Genomic DNA, 21599 nt, shown 5'->3' on the forward strand with positions numbered 1-21599 from the left:
CTCTTTCTCTCTCTCTTCCTTTCTCTGTAAAATTAATTGTAAAAAAGAGAGCTACTGAGGTCTGTGCAGACCAGCTCAGGCTGACCAGAGAGCACCATCTCGTTCATTATCCTGCTGAACAACACACGTCTAAGACATCTTGGCAGCCATCTTTGAACACACCATGGGTGTAGAAGTGAGGCCTGCAAGTGTGCATGCCCAGAGGTCTCCCCACGCTCCTCTTCTCTATCAGCAGCCCCTGTTATACCCCGTTCACACAAATCCCCAGTCTGCTTTGGCTCTGGGAGTTTTTATTTATCTATGTATTTGAGAGACAGAAAGGGAAGACAAAGAAACAGAGAAACAGGTGCTAGTTCACTGTACGTATGCTGGTTCACTCCCCGAATGCCCATGATGGCCAAAGGTGGGAACTGAGGCCTCAATCCAGGTCTCCCATGTGAGTGGCAGAAACCCAATGCACAAGCTGTCACTGCTGCACCCCAGGTCTGCGCTGGCACAAAGCTGGCGTAGAGAGTGGAAGCCAGAAGCTCTGTGTTGGGACACCAGTGGCTGAACCGCCGGGCCAGGCACCTGCTCCCATGCCCATCCCAGTCCCTTCAAAATGAAGAGATTCGCTTGGTTTTTCCCTATTCTCTTTACTTGACTCCTTATAAATGAAGCTTCTCTTATTTGGGGAGGGGGGACAGGCAGATTTAGACAGTGAGAGAGAGAGACAGACAGAGAGAGAGGTCTTCATTCTGTTGGTTCACCCCCCAAATGGGCACTACGGCTGGTTCTGCGCCAATCTGAAGCCAGGAGCCAGGTGCTTCTCCTGGTCTCCCATGCGGGTGCAGGGCCCAAGCACTTGGGCCATCCTCCACTGCCTTCCCAGGCCACAGCAGAGAGCTGGACTGGAAGAGGAGCAACCGGGACAGAATCCGGCGCCCCAACCAGGACTAGAACCCAGTGTGCTGGTGCCACAGGTAGAGGATTAGCCAAGTGAGCTGCAGTGCCGGCCTGAAGCTTCTCTTAAAAGCTACAGCTCCCAGTGTTTGCTTTTTGGGGGAAGAACAAGACTAGGGGTGAACTCACGGTTCGGCAACAAAACGTGGGTTTTCATTATTTCCTAAATTTTTTTAGATCTTAAATGTCTTATAAAAAATAAAACAACAATGGGAGGGGCGGAGCCAAGATGGCGGAATAGTGAGGGCATGCACTGATAGTCCGGGAAAAGATAGTTTAATAAAAGTGGAGTTACCAAAGTCTCAGGAAAAGGCTCAGGAAAAAATTGCAGAGGAAACTCTTCCGGATCTAGTGGATGTGACACGGAGGACCTACGGGGAGAGCAAGGTCGCCCACCACGTGGAAGCCCAGCCACAGAGTCTGTGCGCCAGCGCTGGAAGGGGAGGTGAGACAAAAACCTCGGTAACCTGAGACATTGGCGGGAAAGGCAGAAAGAACCTGCAAAGAACAAGGCCTGAAACCCCACTGGGGAAAGTTCACCAGGCTGACTGGAGGAGAGAAAAAAACGAATAAATAAGGGGAACCAGCACAGACACTAGCCTTTCTCTACACTCACCTTACAAAGCCGAGCAAGACAAAGAGCAGGCACCATTTTGGACACACATAAAGTGGTGCCCGCCATCAGCCAAGCAGAAAAACCTGACTCTGGAGGGGAGAAATAATAGGAGGTTAGGACCTAGTGAAAGTGTGGAGCTAAAGAACTGAGACTGTGAAAATCTGAGGGGGTGGGGGGCGAGAGAACTCATAGAATACACAAACTCGTTAACCTTGGCAACCCGGTGAGAGACTGCAGAAAAATTTGAGACCACACTGAGGGCTGCATAAACTCTTTGTGTGGTCCCAGGGGTAGAGCAGATGAATACCCACAGGGGCCAGATTTCATACATCAACTAACCTCAATTCCACTCAGCTGTGCGGAATTACTTCCCAACTGAGTCAAAAAAAAAAAAAAAGGAGCGAGCGAGTGAGAGAGCAATCTGGGTGAGTCACCTTTGGCACACCCTTAACCCTGAAGAACCAAACAGAGCTCTCTGGCTACACCCATCACAGCCTGTAAGGATCCATCAAAAGCAGACAGTCCACTTACTCTAGAGTCACAGTATAACGAGAAGAAACCAAAGAATATCTCCACAATGCCAAACACAAATGCAGAAACCGAGGTAGCAAGAACAAGGAAGACACTATGATGCACCCAAATGAAAAAGACACCCCAATGCAAGATTATGAAGATGATGAGATAGAAGAAATGCAAGAAGTGGATCTCAAAAAATTGATAAGAACATTAAGAAGTTCTCAAAAACAAATTCTTGAACTACAGAAATCCTTAATGGACAAGATAGAAAATCTCTCTTGTGAAAGTGAAATATTAAGGAGGAATCAAAATGAAATGAAACAACTAGTAGAACATGAAACTGTGATAGTGACGAGAAATCATAATGAAATGAAGAATTCAATAGATCAAATGACAAACACATTAAAGAGCCTTAAAAACAGAATGGGTGAAGCAGAAGAGAGAATATTGGACTTAGAAGACAGAAAACGGGAAAGTATATAGTCAAACCAAAGAAAAGAAGAGGAAATTGGAAATCTAAAAAAGATTGTTGGGAATCTACAGGATACTATTAAAAAAACCAACATTCGGGTTCTAGGAGTTCCTGAAGGCATGGAGAGGGAGAAAGGATTAAAAGGCCTTTTTAGTGAGATACTAGCAGAAAATTTCCCAGATTTGGAGAAGGACAGAGACATCCTAGTACAGGAAGCTCATAGAACCCCTAATAAACATGACCAAAAGAGATCCTCACCATGACACGTTGTAATTAAACTCACCACAGTGAAACATAAAGAAAAGATACTAAAATGTGCAAGAGAGAAACGTCAGATTACTCTCAGAGGATCTCCAATCAGACTCACAGCTGACTTCTCATCAGAAACCCTACAAGCTAGGAGAGAATGGCAAGATATAGCCCAGGTACAAAGAGAGAAAAACTGCCAGCCCAGAATATTATATCCTGCAAAGCTCTCATTTGTGAATGAAGGTGAAATAAAGACCTTTCATAGCAAACAGAAATTTAAAGAATTTGTCACCACTTGTCCAGCCCTGCAAAAAATGCTTAAAGATGTGCTATACACAGAAACACAGACATCAGTATGAAAGAAGGTAAAGGAAGAAAACCTATCAGTAAGTGATCATAGGAAGCTCAAAGCATATACTAGAAAATATCTTTGGGATAATGGCAGGGCAAAGTAATTACTTATCAATAGTCACATTGAACACTAATGGACTCAACTCTACAGTTAAAAGGCACAGACTGGCTCGATGGATTAAGGAACAAAACCCATCTGTTTGCTGCCTACAAGAAACACATCTTTCCAACAAAGATGCCTGCAGACTGAAAGTGAAAGGCTGGAAAAAGATATTCCATGCCAACAGAAACGAAAAAAAAAGCAGGTATAGCCATATTAATGTCAGACAAAATAAACTTTAACACAAAAACTGTTAAGAGAGATAAAGAGGGACACTATATAATGATTAAGGGTTCAATCCAACAGCAAGATGTAACCATTATAAATGTATATACACCTAATTACAGCGCACTGCTTTATTTAAAAGGTATTTTAAGGGACTTAAAGGGAGACTTAGATTACAATACAATAGTACTTGGGGACTTCAATACTCCACTCTCAGAAACAGACAGATCAACTGGACAGAAGATCAACAAGGAAACAGCAGATTTAATCAACACTATTGCCCAAATGGATCTAACAGATATCTACAGAACTTTCAATCCTACATCTAAAGATTTTACATTCTTCTCAGCAGTGCATGGACCTTCTCTAGGATTGACCACATACTAGGTCATAAAGCAAGTCTCAGCAAATTTAAAAGAATTAGAATCATGCCATGCAGCTTCTCAGACCACAGTGGAATGAAGGTGGAATTTAGCAACTCAGGAATCCCTAGAGAGTATGCAAACACATGGAGACTGAACAACATGCTCCTGAATGAACACTGGGTCATAGAAGAAATCAAAAGAGAAATCAAAAACTTTCTGGAAGTAAATGAGGATAACAACACAACATACCAAAACTTATGGGATACGGCAAAAGCAGTGTTGAGAGGAAAGTTTATAGCAATAGGTGCCTACATGAAGAAATTGGAAAGGCACCAAATAAATGAGCTTTCAACGCGTCTCAAGGATCTAGAAAAACTGCAGCAAACCAGACCCAAATCTAGTAGGAAAGACAAATAATTAAAATCAGAGAAGAAATCAACAGGATTGAATCCAAAAATACATTGCAAAAAATCAGCCAAGTGAAGAGCTGGTTTTTTGAAAAAATAAACAAAATTGACACCCCTTTGGCCCAACTAACTAAAAAAAAGAAGAGAAAAGACCCAAATCAATAAAATCAGAGATGAAAAAGGAAACGTAACAACAGATACCACAGAAATAAAAAGAATCATCAGAAATTACTACAAGGACTTGTATGCCAGCAAACAGGGAAATCTATCAGAAATGGATAAATTGAACCATGAAGACATAGAAAACCTAAACAGACCCATAACTGACAGAAATTGAAACAGTAATAAAGGCCCTCCCAACAAAGAAAAGTCCAGGACCAGATGGATTCACTGCTGAATTCTACCAGACATTTAAAGAACTAGCTCCAATTATTCTCAAACTATTCAGAACAGTCGAAAAAGACGGAATCCTCCCAAATTCTTTCTATGAAGCCAGCATCACCTTAATCCCTAAGCCAGAGAAAGATGCAGCATTGAAAGAAAATTACAGACCAATATCCCTGATGAACATGCAGCATTGAAAGAAAATTACAGACCAATATCCCTGATGAACATAGATGCAAAAATCCTCAATAAAGTTCTCGCCAATAGAATACAACAACACATCAGAAAAATCATCCACCCAGACCAAGTGGGATTTATCCCTGGAATGCAGGGATGGTTCAACAATCGCAAATCAATCAATGTGATACACCAAATTAACAGTATGCAGAAGAAAAACCATATGATTATCTCAATAGATGCAGAAAAACATTCAATAAAATTCAACACCCTTTCATGATGAAAACTCTAAGCAAATTGGGTATAGAAGGAACATTCCTCAATATAATCAAAGCAATTTATGAAAAACCCACAGCCAGCATCCTATTAAATGGGGAAAAGTTGGAAGCATTTCCACTGAGATCTGGTACCAGACAGGGATGCCCACTCACACCACTGCCATTCAACATAGTTCTGGAAGTTTTAGCCAAAGCCATCAGGCAAGAAAAAGAAATTAAAGGGATACAAATTGGGAAGGAAGAAGTCAAACTACCCCTCTTTGCAGACGATATGATTCTTTATTTAGAGGATCCAAAGAACACTACTAAGAGACTATTGGAACTCATAGAGAGTTTGGAAAAGTAGCAGGATATAAAATCAATACGCAAAAATCAACAGCCTTTGTAGACACAGGCAATGCCACGGCTGAGAAAGAACTGCTAAGATCAATCCCATTCACAATAGCTACAAAAACAATCAAATACCTTGGCATAAACTTAACCAAGGACATTAAAGATCTCTATCATGAGAATTACAAAATCTTAAAGAAAGAAATAGAAGAGTATACCAAAAAAAAGGAAAAATCTTCCATGCTCATGGATTGGAAGAATCAACATTATCAAAATGTCCATTCTTCCAAAAGCAATTTAGAGATTCAATGTGATACCCATCAAGATACCAAAGACATTCTTCTCAGATCTAGAAAAAATGATGCTGAAATTCATATGGAGATGCAGGAGACCTAGAATAGCTAAAGCAATTTTGTACAACAAAAACAAAGCCGGAGGCATCACAATACCAGATTTCAGGACATACTACAGGGCAGTTGTAATCAAAACAGCATGGTACTGGTACAAAAATAGATGGATAGAACAATGGAACAGAATAGAAACACCAGAAATCAATCCAAACATCTACAGCCAACTTATATTTGACCAAGGATCTAAAACCAATTCCTGTAGCAAGGACGGTCTATTCAATAAATGGTGCTGGGAAAACTGCATTTCCACGTGCAGAAGCATGAAGCAAGACCCCTACCTTACACCTTACACAAAAATCCACTCAACGTGGATTAAAGACCTAAATCTATGACCTGACACCATCAAATTATTAGAGAACATTGGAGAAACCCTGCAAGATATTGGCACCGGCAAAGACTTCCTGGAAAAGACCGTGGAGGCACAGGCAGTCAAAGCCAAAATTAACTATTGGGATTGCATCAAATTGAGAAGTTTCTGTACTGCAAAAGAAACAGTCAGGAGAGTGAAGAGGCAACTGACAGAATGGGAAAAATATTCGCAAACTATGCTACAGATAAAGGATTAATAACCAGAATCTACAAAGAGATCAAGAAACTCCACAACAACAAAACAAACAACCCACTTAAGAGATGGGCCAAGGACTTCAATAGACATTTTTCAAAAGAGGAAATCCAAATGGCCAACAGGCACATGAAAAAATGTTCAAGATCACTAGCAATCAGGGAAATGCACATCAAAGCCACAATGAGGTTCCACCTCACCCCGGTGAGAATGGCTTGCATTCAGAAATCTACCAACAACAGATGCTGGTGAGGATGTGGGGAAAAAGGGACACTAACCCACTGTTGGTGGGAATGCAAACTGGTCAAGCCACTATGGAAGTCAGTCTGGAGATTCCTCAGAAACCTGAATATAACCCTACCATTCAACCCAGCCATCCCACTCCTTGGAATTTACCCAGAGGAAATTAAATTGGGAAACAAAAAAAAAAAAAAAACGGTCTTCACCTCAATGTTTATTGCAGCTCAATTCACAATAGCTAAGACCTGGAATCAACCTAAATGCCCATCAAAAGTAGACTGAATAAAGAAATTATGGGACATGTACTCTATAGAATATTACACAGCAGTAAAAAACAATGAAATCTGGTCATTTGCAACAAGATGGAGGAATCTGGAAAACATTATGCTGAGTGAAATAAGCCAGTCCCAAAGGGACAAATATCATATGTTCTCCCTGATTGGTGACAACTAACCGAGCACCAAAAAGGAAACCTGTTAAAGTGAAATGAACACTATGAGAAATGGTGACTTGATCAGCATAGCCCTGACTGTTGATGAACAACTTAATATGTTATCCCTCTTAGTATTTTTTTTTGTTTGTTCTACTTAATACTATTGGTTGAATTCTGTAATTAATACACAGTTATTCTTAAGTGTTGAAACTTAACTGAAAAGTGATCCCTGTTAAATATAAGAGTGGGAATAAGAGAGGGAAGAGATGTACAATTTGGGACATGCTCAAGCTGACTTGCCCCAAACGGTAGAGTTAGAAACATACCAGGGGATTCCAATTCAATCCCATCAAGGTGGCATGTACCAATGCCATCTCACTAGTCCAAGTGATCAATTTCTGTTCACAATTTATCATAATAATAGGACTAAGAGTCAAAGGGATCACATAAACAAGACTAGTGTCTGCAAATACTAACCGATAGAATAAAAAAGGGAGAGAACGATCCAACATGGGAAGCAGAATACACAGCAGACTCATAGAATGGTGGATGTCCTAAACAGCACTCTGGCCTCAGAATCAGCCCTTAAGGCATGCGGATCTGGCTGAAAAAGCCCATGAGAGTATTTCAGGCATGGAAAGCCAAGACACTCTGTAAAAAAAATGACCTAAATGAAAGATCTCTGTGAGTGAGATCCCAGTGGAAAGAACAGGTCATCAAAGAAGGAGGTACCTTTCTCTGAAGGGAGGAGAGAACTTCCACTTTGACTACGACCTTGTCTAAATATGATCAGAGTTGGTGAACGCAAAAGGCTTCCATAGCCTTGGCAACTCATGACAAGAGCCTAGGGTGATTACTGATGCCATAAACAAGAGGGTCAATTTGTTAAGTCAACAACAGGAGTCACTGTGCACTTACTCCTCATGTAGGATCTCTGTCCTTAATGTGCTGTACATTGTGATTTAATGCTATAACTAGTACTGAAACAGTATTTTTCACTTTGTGTTTCTATGTGGGTGCAAACTGTTGAAATCTTTACTTAATATATGCTAAACTGATCTTCTGTATATAAAGAGAATTGAAAATGAATCTTGATGTGAATGGAAGGGGAGAGGGAGCGGGAAAGAGGAGGGTTGCATGTGGGAGGGAAGTTATGGGTGGGGAGGGAAGCCATTGTAATCCATAAGCTGTACTTTGGAAATTTATAGTCATTAAATAAAAGTTAAAAAAAATTAAAAAAAATAAAACCCCAGTAAACCAAAAATAAGGCGGCAAGAGAAGAAACAGAAGAAGGAGGGAAGTAAAGACCCTGAGGTGAAGACCCCGTGTGAGAATATCCAGAGAAAGCGGCCAGTGTGAGACAGCGCCACAAGGAGCCATTTCCGGGGAGGATGTTGGTGCAGCAGTGCAGGCACTTGTACTGGCTCCTGTACTGCGGTGCCTGGGACACAGCCTCATCTCCGCTTCTCATACAGTTTCCTTACGATGCACCTGGGAGACGGCAGATGATGGCCCAGGTAGTTGGATCCCTGCCACCCACATGGGAGACCCCAGTGGAGTTCCCGGCTCCTGGCTTTGGCCTAGCCCAGCTATGGTTGTTATAGCCATTTGGGAAACGAACCAGCACATGGAAGATCTCTGTCTCTGTCTCTCTCTCTGTCTCTCTCTCTCTCTCTGTCCCTCCCTCCTTCCCTCCTTCCCTCCCTCTCTCTTTTTTGATTTTCTTTCCTTCCTTCCCCTTTCTTCTTTTTTTAAATTTATTTATTTGAAAGGCAGAGTTACAAGGAGAGAGGGAGACAGAGAGAATCTTCCATCTGCTGGTTCACTGCCCAAATGGCCACAACAGCTGGGACTGGGCCAAGCTGAAGAAGCCAGGAGCCAGGAGCTTCTTCCAGGTCTCCCTTGTGCATAGGGGCCCAAGGACTTGGGGCATCCTCTACTGCTCTAGCAGCATTAGCAGGGAGCTGGATCGGAAGTGGAGCAGCCAGGAATTGAACCGGCACCCATATGGGATGCCAGGGTCACAGGCAGCAGCCCTACCAAATACACCACAATGCTGCCCCTCCACCTTCTTTTTTATGACTGGAAATGCAGGGGCCATGCACAAAGTGTTGAGCATAAAGGAGAGCTTGACGTTTGGCTTCAATTTTCGCCTGCCAGTCTTCCCCAGGCAGGGGAACAGCAAGCTCTCTACAGCACTCCCTGAACTGGGGAAGCTCTAGTCTGAGAGAAAGCTCTGCCACCACGAGGTTGCTCCTGGGTCACCCGCAGTAGAGCCTTGAGAATCGGCATTATCCGTCACTGATGGCCAGCGCCATCAGTATGCACAAGGGAGGCCTGGAAGAAGCTCCTGGTTCCTGGCTTCTTCAGCTTGACCCAGTTCCAGCTGTTGTGGCCATTTGGGCAGTGAACCAGCAGATAGAAGATTCTATCTCTCTGTCTCCCTCTCTCTCCTTGGAGAGAGTGGAGGGCAGTCACCTGCAGCTGGTGGGTCACCAGGACGACCGTCCTTCCCCTGAGCATCTTCCTGATGCACTCCTCGAATATGTGCCTGCCCACATGGGCGTCCACGGCTGACAGGGGGTCATCCAGCAGGTAGAGCTGACGGTTGGAGTAGATGGCGCGTGCCAGGCTGATCCTCTGCTTCTGCCCCCCGGAGAGGTTGAGGCCACGCTCCCCGATCTGCAGACAGACAGCAAAAGGCCCTGTGACCAGAGGGCACATGCAGTCACATGTGCCCAAACAGGTGGCCAGGTGTGGCCAAGGGAACCCCTCGGTGCAGACCGAAACAAAATATGCTGTTCAGAATTTGTGCAGGCACCATTTAAGTTGCTAAAATAGTGTCAGGCTGGCTGCAAGTGCTCAGGAGTCCAAGCTAGTGTTTGATAGTGAAATTGAGATGGCACTAGGACTTTCGCCGTGGGGGCAGAGGTCTTAGGTGAATTAACAAGTAAATGTTGCAGTCAGACCAAATTGCCTGCAGAGGACCCAGCGAATGTTCCGACGGGCCAAGTGGGGAGGGGTAGGACGGCTGCTTTCTCCTCTTCGCAGGGTCTCTACTGTTGCTTTGAGGAGCCTGTGGAGCTCAGCGGGCCAGCTCTGTGGGGTAAGGCAGTCTCTTCTCCAGGGACTTGTCCGAGATCAAATGGTGGCGACCAGGAGGCAGAGCAGTGGCCAGAGGTCAACCTACCATCTTTCAAGCCCTGCTTCTTCTCCACAGAGCCCTCAAAAAGCTCACAGTAGACCAGGGATAGACTGGGGCCCGAACGCAAGAACAAGAACATCAGAACAGAGCCACTGGGGATGTGCGTCTCCCACTCACCTCCGTCAGGTCCCCGAAGGGCAGGATTTCCAGGTCCCGGTTCAGGGAGCAGCAGTGGAGCACCTGCAGGTATCTGCCAAGCACAGGGCTGGTGTCAGGCAGAAGTGGCCAGGCCTCAGGCCCTCTGGCCTTCCCAGGTGTGGAAGGAAAGTTCCACACTGAGAAATCTGAACTTGACCTTGTGTTTCATGGTAAACCACTGAGAGCTCTTTTCATTCCCTTCCTTTGTCTCTTTTAAGCTGCAGTGCCAGCATCCCATATGGGCGCAGGTTCATGTACCAGTTGCTCTATTTCTGGTCCATTCCCTGCTAATGTGCCTGGGAAAGCAGTGGAAGATGGCCCAGTGCTTGGGCCCCTGCACTCATGTGGGAGACCCGGAAGAAGCTCCAGGCTCCTGGCTTCGGCCTGCCCAGCTCCAGCGTTGTGACCATTTGGGGAGTGAACCAGTGAATGGAAGAGCTCCCTGCTTCCTCCTCCCCCGGCCCCTGTAACTCACTTCTTTCACAGTGATGCATACACCTGAGCATGCGAGTACTGGTAGTTGGCACATTGCTACCAGCAGTTCCAGGGCCCTCCCCAAACCGGCCACACCCCCGCATGTCCCCCCAGCCCCTCCCGGAAGCTTACCTCGCCTTGTCATACTGGCCTCCCATAAGGATGTTTTCCCTGACGCTGCCGCTGATGATCCAGGCCTGCTGCGGGACATAGGCCAGGCTTCCCTGCACCCCCACGGAGCCCCGGAGCAAGTGCATCTGCAGAAGAGTGAAGGCAGCCTCAGGACCAGGGAGGCCAGGGGGTGGACCCTGCTAGCTCAGGACGCTGGGGCTCTCCTGTACGAAAGGGACTTTGAATGTGGGCTTCGGCCCCCCCACCATGAGGCTGAGTGAGGCCATGGGAGGGTGTGGGAGGAGCTGAGCTAAGCCAGACCCAAATCCAGGGTTTGCACCGAAGACTCCCCACGTTTTCTCCTCCTGTCTCCCTAGCTGTGTGGTCCCCAGCAGTCAGTGGCTCCTGGTTCCTGGTGCAGACTGAAAGTTCCAGGCCATCTCTGGCCATGGCTGTGTATTACAGAAATATGTCTGAGAAACTTGAGGATGCTACTATGTTAGGACATTACGGGGAAGTATTTAGTAGAAAAAGTATCACAGCCACTGTAATTTAAATAGTCCTATGAAATGTGTATCTGCAGAGACGAGGGAAATATGCAAATGGCACCAACTGTTGCATCCAGGGGGTGAGTGCAATCAGCCCCGCATGTCCACAGGTGCCACCAGTGGTATATGGAAAATATTCTGGGGAAAAAAGTCACATCTGTACCGAACATGTGCAGAAGTGTTTTCTTGCCACGCTGCCCTAAACAGCAGAGCATCACACCCATCGATTCACACAGCACTCACATCGTAGGCATTGTAAGTGATGTGGAGGTGACCAGGGGTGCTCTGCGGGCTGTGTGTAGCTGGTGTGCAAACACTACAGCACTCTATGGTCCTGAGCCCGCCCCCTCCCCCCACCTCAGCAGTTGAGACACACCCACTTAGGAGTCCTTCCTGCTTCTGTGTGACAAGTTCAAAACACACATTGCAAACGGGAGAGACCGCTCCCCCGTCCCCATCACCCCACACGGGATTAGCATCCCTGCTCTCCCTTCTGGCTTTTTGCTTTTGATTCGGAGCCAGGCTTTAATGAACAAAAGCAGAACTTTAAAAGGACATGTCGGAGAGCAAGTGTTTGGCCTAGCAGTGAAGACGTCGCTCGGATGCCTGCGTCCCATATTGGAGAGGCAGAGTCTGAGTCCCAGCTCCACTCCTGGTTCCAGCCTCCTGCTAATGCACAGCCTTGGGGAGAAGCAGATGACAGCTCATGTGGCTGGGTCCCTGACAGCCAGGTGGGAGACCCTGACTGGGCTCTAGGCTTCTAGCTTTCGTCTGACCCAGCCCCAGCTGTTGCAGGCATTTGGGGAGTGGATGGAAGGTCTCTCTCTCTCTCTCTCTCTCTCTCTCTCTCTCTCAAATAAATAGAATTAATAAGAATTCTAAAACAATAATAAAATTAGCTTTAAGTGATTTGCTTATTTGCAGAGGAAGCCGGTAAATCACCGGTCATGGAGAATGGGGGTTTGGAAAGAATAGAGGCTGTCGGGAAACTTTGCTGTGGTGAGAGCCAAACCTCAGGCCCCAGGCCTCGGTCGGCCCCGGCCTCCCACCTTGGCGCACACCTTTCCTGCCGAGTGACCTGGGGCAGGCCACCTCTCTGCACCCCACTTACCCATAAGTGGGCTGCAAGGAATGCGTCTTCCTCTGGGGGCTGGGAGCAGGGTTGAATGGGAAAAACAGAAAGCTCCAGGCCAGGCCTGTCAGTGAGCCCTTGTTACTATTTTAATGGAGTTTTTCTTCTCCTCCAGGCGCGTGGAGGCTGGGGGGAGGCTGTCCGGGGTAGGACACAGGAAACGGCCAGGCTGACATGAATTAGGAGAGAATAGGTATTGGCAACATCGCCACTTCCCAAGGAGGCAATGTGTTGGGCTGTGCACACTTAAGAGAAGGAAGGCAAGCTGTGAGTTCTCCCCACAGTGCGGGCAGCAGGGCTATGCATGCAGAAAGAAAGGGGGAGAGAGAGACAGCCCAGGAGCTACTGTGGCTGGGGCTGCTTGGGGAGGTGGGGAGAGCAGCGAGGTGGCCGTGAACACGCACGCAGGGCGCAGGGCGTTCAATTGTTCCACTCTGAGCTGTGTAGTGTGACCCCAGATGAGCTGGGGGAAGCTGTTGGTGTTTGGTTTTGAAACTGGACAAAGAAGTGCTGAGCCACAAGTCACCCTGGCTACAGACAAAGCCGACCTCCAAACTGTCCACGGGAGATGGAACTGGGGCATTCTGATCTTAAAGGCAGGGGTACCCGGGGTGGGGGGTAGGCTGATTCCACGGTAAGCGTATGAGCCTGGCTTTCCCCTCCCTGCCTCCTGCCTGCCACATTTTGCTTCTGCTGCTGGCCCACTCCTCAAGGGGTGAGTTTGCTTCCACGAGAGGATTTTTTTTAAATCATCACACCAAGCTCTGCAATGCCCTGTTACCATTGCAGGGAGCAGGTGGGAAAGGGGGGTGGAGCCCAGAGGCAGCTGGGCCCACCGTGAGTACTAACTCCAGGGCGCATGCACACTGCCACTTACAAAAGTCCTATTTGCTCAGACCCCTGTGAGGAAGAAGGCAGGTGCGGGAGCCCTCCTGTGGAGCTCGAGGCTGGGAGCAGGGGCCAGCGTGTGGGCTGGCGGGCAGGAGTGCAGGCCACTTACCTCCCCCAGGATGGCTGACAGCAGGCTGCTCTTGCCACTCCCTGTGCTGCCACAGATCCCCACCATGGAACCCTGCAGAGCCGCAGAAGACACACAGGCGTTGGGACAGCACGACTCCACCATTCTCCCCTGGACTGCCTATTGTCCAAGCACTCAATGACATTCAGAAGCAACAAAACCATGCACCGCAAACAAGCAAAGCCCAACAGGAGCTTGGTGCACACATGCAGAGGTACTGGGGCAACCCCAGAGGAAGAACATTGCATAGAAGTGGCAGGGAGGAACTCCAGGATGGGTGGCAAGAAACCCAAATCCCAGGTAGGCATCTACCCTAGGATCCTAGGAAAGCCATCTGGCCTCTCTGGGCCTCAGTTTCTTCATCTGTAAAATGGGGATATGGAAACCAACCTCATACTGACACACACATTCATTCATTTACTTATTCATTCATTCATCTATCCATCAAATAGTCAATTGATGGTGGCTATAGTGGAGAGGTGGCTGGGCTGGGAGACGTGGGAGGGGAGCTGATGGACCTTGCTGATAGCCTGGTGAGATTGGTGGGGGGTGGAAAGGAATCAAGCCTGACCCCAGGGTCTCAGCCACCAGAAAGACGGTGGTACCATGAGGGTGAAGATCATTTGCAATGCTCAGGGGACACTTAAGAGAGTGAAGATGTAGGCAGCAGAATCTGGAGCCCAGAGGAGACACCAAGACTGGAGATGACAACACAGAGCTGGAATTCAAAGCCTCCGAGCTTTGAGATGGCCTCCGAGGGGGAAGGGCCATTACTGACACTTAGCACTATCAGACATTAATATCAATGCGAGACACTAGATCTACCAGTCTAATGGATCAATAGCTGTATCTGTTTTACACCTGTCATCATCATTATTGTTATGTATCTCAATAGGGAACAGAGAAGAGCAGAAGTGAGAGCAGGAAGCTGGGCCTTATGAACATTAGGTGCCAAAGGAGCCAGATAAGGAGAGTCCACAGAACAACCAGATTAGAACGTGCAGCATAGATCTTGGACACTCCAGGGTGTAACATATGTTAATTCAATCAATTTATTCTCCTTTCTAGGTCTCTTGTCCCTCCAAGAACTAGCACTCAGTAATCTGGCCTACTCCTCCAAAATATCAGATGATTGATTAATTCACACTACAGTATGAAAGTCTTCCTGCATTTGCCCTCCATGTAAAATCTGTATTAAGGGAGAGCCTGGGGCCAGCACTGAGGTATAGCGGGTAAAGCTGCTGCCTGCAGTGCCAGCATCTCATATGAGCACCAGTTCAAATCCTGTGGCTCCACTTCCTATCCTGTTAATGTGCCTGGGAAAGCAGAGGACAATGGCCCAAGTCCTTGGGCTCCTGCACCCATGTGGGAGATCAGGAAGAAGCTGCTGGCTCCTGGCTTCAGATCAGCCCAGCTCCAGCCGCTGTGGCCATCTGGGGAGTGAACAAGCAGATGGAAGACCTCACTCTCTCTCTCTTTCTCTCTCTCTCTCTCCGTCTCTGCCTCTATGTAACTCTGCCTTTCAAATAACCAAATAAATCTTTGCTTAAAAAAAAGGACGACCTTAATGGGGACAGTCTGGAAAGGAAACAGTAGGGTGCCTGGCCACCCTAGCACTGAACTGGCGGCCAGCCTGCCTGCGTGGCCAAACAAGGCTACCTTTGACACCACCAGGTTTATCTTGCGCAACTCCGGACCCAGCCTGTCCCCTTTGTCCTCCAGCCCGAGGGCACCCAATTGTGGCTGGGTTCCGATCTTCCCCAGAGAAGTGTGTTCCTGCTTCCCCAGTGCCAGGGCCCCAGTGACAATCCCAGGGCAGGTCTGCCGCCGCCATGACAGTGTGGCCTCCTCCAAAACCAGGGCTTGGCTGGGGTCTTGCAATGCGTGGACGGAGACTGTGGGGGTCTCCTGGAGGAAGAATTTCTGTAAAGATAAGAAGAGGGAGGCAGGGGGGAGAATTGGTTCTTTAGTTCAGTAGAAGCACGTGTGCCCAGTATTGCTGACCCGTCACTGGTACAAGTAGGTGAAAGTGCAACAGATAGGAGAAGCTTGAAGCAGCAGCACAGTTAGGAGACCAGCTTCTGCTGCTGGAAGTGCTATGCCTCTGCTGTCCAGCTCTCACGCCCCAGGCCGTTCTTCATCTCCATACCCCCATACCCTCAGTTAACCAACGCCCAATCAACATTGGCCTTGTCCCAAGTGATAAGACCCATTGACTTGTAGGATTAATGTGTGGTTTTTAAAAATATATTTAGGGCCGGTGCCGTGGCTCACTTGGCTAATCCTCCACCTGCAGTGCCGGCATCCCATATGGGCGCCGGGTTCTAGTCCCGGTTGCTCCTCTTCCAGTCCAGCTCTCTGCTGTGGCCCGGGAAGGCAGTGGAGGATGGCCCAAGTGCTTGGGCTCCTGCAACCACATGGGAGACCAGGAAGAAGCACCTGGCTCTTGGCTTCGAATTGGCGCAGTTTCAGCCATAGCGGCCATTTGGGGAGTGAACCAACGGAAGGAAGACCTTTCTGTCTGTCTCACTCTCTCACTGTCTATAACTCTACCTGTCAAATAAATAATTTAAAAATTAAATTGTATTTATTAAAAATAAAAAAGTGTCTGCCCGGGGACCACACCACGGGAAATACTCCAGGTCAGACATTTCAAATTGTGCCCATCGGCAGGTCCCTTCTCTCTGTACTCCCGTCTCCCTGTTTGCAAAATACAAGAGCAGAACTAGCACTGAATGAATCCCAGCACTGAGAATGTGGGCCAGAAATGCAGTCTCACTGAAGCCATTGCATCCACACAGCTACCTGGAGATAGGCTTACCAAGAGATCTAGGGGGCGGCGTAATGGCGGAGCAAGTAAAGCTACCACCTGCAACACTGACATCCCATATGGGCACCGGTTCAAATCCTGGCTGCTCCACTGCGAATGGCCTGGGAAAAGCAGTGGAAGATGGTCCAAGTGCTGGGGCCCCTGCACTAACATGGGAGACCTGGAAGAAGCTCTGAGCTCTGGCTTGTTCTGGCCATCTGGAAAGTTAACCAGCAGGTAGAAAATCTCTCTCTATCTCTGTCTCTGTCTCTGTCTCTGTCTCTCTCTCTCTGTAATTCTAACTTCCAAATAAATAAGGAAATCTGAGAGAGAGAGAGAGAGAGAGAGAGAGAGAATGCTACCATGTGCTGGTTCACTCCTCAAAAGCCTACAATAACTGGGTCTGGAGCCAGGAGCCGGCAGCCAGGAACTCAATCCCGTCCCCCACGTGGGTGGCAGGAACACAATTACTTGATCCGTCACCTGCTGCCTAACCAGGTCTGCACGGGCAGGCAGCAGGAATTGGGAGCTGGAACTGAGACTCAAACCCAGGCACTCCAATAAGGGATGCAGGTATTTTAACTGATGTGAGCCAAATGCTTTGCTCCTGCAAGTATCTAAAAGTGAGATAACTTGAGGCTGTCTTTTTACAATTGGTTTAGATGAGAGTTTTTCCAACTCTGACGCCTACTGGGGCAAAACTCACCATGTAAATAAGAGAAGTCACCCATTTCAAAGATGCTAAATGGTAAGTTGCAGCCCCGGTGTTACAGGTTAAGAGAGCACAGTGCAGTCTGCAGCAAACTGCATCCCAACAGCCCATCTAAACAGAACAGCTTTCACTGGCTCCAGGAGAATATCATCCAGCGTCCAGATCTGCTGGTTATCTGAGAGTCCTCAGATGTAGGTGCCCATATACAATGTCTGGGCTTTTGGATGTAAGCAACAGGTAAGAGTTTTTTGGTTTTTTTTTTTTAGTGAAGCTGTCAGAGTAACATTACCCACACCTGGGTAAGTCTGTAGACCACTTGTCTGAGACTTGTTTTGGACACACTGTCCTGCTTTCTGCCTGTGGCGTGGGACACAGCCTGATGCATGCTCGTCCCCAGGGCACAGAAAGACACTGAGTTAGCTGGGCCCTCTCTCTGCTAAGCCTCACTCTGCCTTAGCCAGGGGCATGTTTGGGAAGCAGATCCTGGGGACCCCAAGGCAGAGGGCTGACTTACCTTGAACCTCTCTGCGGCAGAATTGAAGTTGGTGAGGCCTTTGACTGCAAAGGGCGCAAGGAACACTGACAGCCGCAGGGGGTTCAGGGCGGCCATGGTGATGAAGGCCTGGAGGAGGAGTGGGAGGGGGCGGTGAGCGTTACATCCTCACCTGCTTCCTCCATTCCCGGGGATCCCCATCCCCGAGCCCCAACCCCAAAGCAGCCTGTACCTCCCAACAAGTGGCTCCTTTACAAATTGGCAGAGGCCAAGCTGGTATTTGGGAGTCTGGCACAAGTGGTGGGGAGAGTGCATAGCTTAGTCTAAGAATCCCTGTTGCAACTTAGCCACTGGGTAGCTCTGTAACTTTGTGCACATAGCCGCTTACCACAGCAGTAGCAAAAACTGGAAAGCTGGCCCAGGAATAAAAGTCTGGGAAGCACTTAGAATCCAGGGGAGAGAGCCTTGTCCACCACCATGTAGACGAAGGCTCTGTTGCTGCTGTCGAGGTGGGGTTTCTTCTTCTTCGCCTTTGGTGCTATTTTCCTAACATTCCGAATCTTCTTGCCTTCATGCCTGATCCACCCCTCGCTCTGACCATAGCAAACCACTGTAGGCTTTCAGGATCCTGGAGGGACCTGCAAAACCTTCCCATCCATGTCCACCTTATCTCTTTCTACTTCCAACTCAGAGATAAACTCCAAAGGGGCACAGGTGCCTTGCTCTAGTCCTGCTTGGTGTGACCCAGCAGTCCCCCAGAATCTGTCCCCTCAGGTCCTCCCGGGAGTCTCTCTGGCACAGTCCTGAACCAAGTGAAGATGACAGTCGCCCTTGCCTACAGACTCCTAGAGGCTCACCCTACTTGCTTCAGGTGCAGTCTGCTGGCCTCCCTGCTGGACACCCACCTGTCCAAGAGCTGCACCCCATCTCGTTCTCCTCAAAGCACTGGGATTTGGAACCCTGAAACATAGCTGCTGCATCCCAGGATCAAGGTCAGACCACAGAGGGAAAGACAGAAGAGGCTACATCTTTCTATCTTAAGTATATTTCCACAGGCTTTATTTGGGGCTCAGAGAAACTCCTCCATTTAAGATTGTCAAGTTCAAGAGGTATCTGGGAACTGTAGGGCTGTCACTACACAGCCCATGGTCCCTGCACCCTTAGGATTCCGCTGTGCCTCCCTCGCATAGCTGCTCTCCGAGGCAACCACTTTCGCAGATAGGCCGGGAAGGAAGCAAACTTGGGCATCTGAAAAGCCTGGAAAATCACAACCAATCGGTAGTATGCACTTGCACAGCGTTCAGACCTTTATGGGCCGTGAGCTAGGCAAGGACGTGAAAGAAGACTTCCCAGCACTGTGGGGAGGAGCAAAGCCCTGCAAACACTTACCGTGGACGCTGTGAGTTTGAATTCTAAGTGTATGTGGATGAGAAACATGACCACAGTGGCCACTGTTGGAGAGACAAGCAAGATGTTGATGGTCAGGCTCTGGATAAGCCCACTCTTCTCCAAGAGTTTCCTTTCCCTTTTTCTTAGGTCTTGGATTAAAAAAAAAAAAAAAAAAAAAAAAAAAAAAAAAAAAAGAAGCACACTGAAAATAACCTCAAGACTATTCACCAAAGATCACAACACAATCCCCGAAGCCCGAAAGAAACCCTCAAAAGGCTGGGTCCAGCATGACGTCATTCATTACACTTTGAGCGGAAAGCCACGATTTCCATACCTTTAATTATTTTTGCAAATGGTTTCTCCCACGCATACATTTTAACCAGCTTCATGAAGGTGAGAACCTCGCTGGTGATGCGGATGCGCTGGTCGCTCACCTTCAAGGTGTGATTCTGTACCTGCACCATCAGCCGGGTCAGGAGCACCTGGAGTCGGGACGCGGCAGGTTGGCTGTCGTGCAACAGCTTCGTGTGACAAGGGCGGGAGAGTGCAGCCTGGGCAGCCGGAAGTCCTACTGTGTGCTGCTTAATGGTGGGGGTACTTGCAGAGAGACGCATTGTTGGGTCATTTGTGATTGTGCAAGTGAATGTTGTAGAACACACTTCCACAAACCCAGGTGGTACAGATCAGCCACTCAGTGTGGCCTCTTGATGCATTTCAGAGGCCTGGGAAACAGCAGGTGTACGATGTTGCTGCTGGTACGGTGTGATATACAGCTATACAGTGGACATTTATCTATCTATCTATCTATCTATCTATCTATCTATCTATCTATCTACCTATATATCTGTATGTACTACACTTCTCTATAACTGGCAGCCTAAGAGGCTTGTTCACGCCAGCATCACCACAAACATGAGACCAGAGTTTCGTGCTACAACAAGCTGATGGCTACGACGTCACTAGGCAACAGGAACCTGGGAATTTTTCAGCTGCAGTGTTGTCTTGTGGGACCACTGTGGCATTTGTTGTCTCTCACTGACAAAATGTCAACATGTGACAAGTACAGTGGTGGTGCCATGGATGATGACCAAGTTGAAAAGCTCCTGTCAGCCAGGGATGTGGTAGCCACATGTGCTCTGCAGGCACACCCTGTGAAGGTCATACAATGATGGAATTGCCCACCAATGCGTTTCTCAAAATGTGTCCCTGATGTGGAGTGGCACCTGACCGTATTGCCAAAGACGAGCTCCAGACGTGGATCGAAAGCCCGGCTTTAACTCAGCACGCAGTGAAGCTGCAGTGACTCTTTGGCTCCCGGGAATGTGTCCCAGGGAAGCCTCTTCAAGCCATCATTTCTCACTGGGTCCCAAGCTAGGCTGGCTAACTGAACAGATACACCACTCCTCTGCCTCTGGATCCTAAACTCTGCAACAGTTGCAATCACCCTATGGTCAGAGCAACTCTTCAAGAGGAAAACTTCAAGGAAGTGTTGGCAGTTATAACCCACGCCAAATATTTTTCGAGCACACGTAGGCCAAGAGTCACTACTGCTTTGCCCGGTGTTATTTCACATGAATCTTGGGCAGCAAGTTTGCATCCCTTCTCCCATTATGTCAAAGGCAAAATGTCATCTGCATTATTTCCAGATAGAAGAAGACAAGGAACAGAAATCTCACACAGGGCTGGCATTGAGGTGCAATGGGTTAAGCTGTCACCTGCAACACTGGATCCCATATCTGAACCCTGATTTGTGTCCTGGCTGCTGTGCTTCCAATCCAGCTCCTTGCTCTGGTGCCTGGGACAGCAGCAGAAGATGGTCCAAGATGCTCATCCAAGACCTGGATAAGCTCCTGGCTCCTGGCTTTGGTCTGGCCCAGCCCCAACAGTAGCAGACATTTGGGGGAGTGAACCAGCAGATAGAAGATCTCTTTCTCTCTGTCTCTGCTTCTCTGTCACTCTGCCCTTCAAACAAAGTAACCAAATATTGTAGCCAGAGAAGTTTGAGGCAAGAATTGAAGCTGAATCTTAGCCACGATCTTAAAAGTCATCAAGAGTCAGCACCCGCACTCAAGGTATTCCAGATTCCAGGGCTCTGAGAATTCTGGGAATATCCAATACCAAATGGGGGAGGGGGGACTAAGATGGACGTACCTCCAGTGGGAAGACCATGAGATAGCACAGAGCTGCAATGAGCGCAGTAGGTCCAAGGGTATAATAGGCAGCAACGGTGCAGGTGATCAGAGATTCACAGGAAAGAAATAGCAGGGGGCCATAGTTCACCCCTTCAAACAGCAGGTTGATGTCGTTGGTGAAGAAGCTAATGACCTGCAAGACAGCAAGCCCGTAGGCACAGGTGTTACCTCTCCAAGAACCCAGGAAGGGAGGTACCAGAGTGAATATTTTATATTGCAACAATCAAGTTGCAGAACAGTATGTAAAATGTAGCACCAATTACATAAAAATGCACATCCCAGGGCCAGCGCTGTGGTGTAGTGGGTAAAGTCTCTGCCTGC

The 21599-nt window shown here is 47.9% G+C and overlaps 1 protein-coding gene across 1 annotated transcript in view; it reads right to left on the reverse strand.

Moving 5' to 3' along the window:
- Positions 1–21599, reverse strand: part of ABCC11 (ATP binding cassette subfamily C member 11) — a 76217-nt gene that overhangs the window by 41858 nt on the left and 12760 nt on the right. The window contains exons 5-13 of the mRNA XM_070063160.1: positions 21238–21411; positions 19421–19568; positions 19087–19235; positions 17719–17826; positions 15343–15606; positions 13666–13737; positions 11007–11131; positions 10380–10452; positions 9536–9739 (exon numbers count right to left, since the gene is read on the reverse strand). Of these exons, the coding sequence (XP_069919261.1) occupies positions 9536–9739; positions 10380–10452; positions 11007–11131; positions 13666–13737; positions 15343–15606; positions 17719–17826; positions 19087–19235; positions 19421–19568; positions 21238–21411 (1317 nt within the window). The remainder of the gene's footprint in view (positions 1–9535; positions 9740–10379; positions 10453–11006; positions 11132–13665; positions 13738–15342; positions 15607–17718; positions 17827–19086; positions 19236–19420; positions 19569–21237; positions 21412–21599) is intronic.

The sequence above is a fragment of the Oryctolagus cuniculus genome, chromosome 18, assembly GCF_964237555.1.
Source record: "Oryctolagus cuniculus chromosome 18, mOryCun1.1, whole genome shotgun sequence".
Taxonomy (NCBI): Eukaryota; Metazoa; Chordata; class Mammalia; order Lagomorpha; family Leporidae; genus Oryctolagus; species Oryctolagus cuniculus.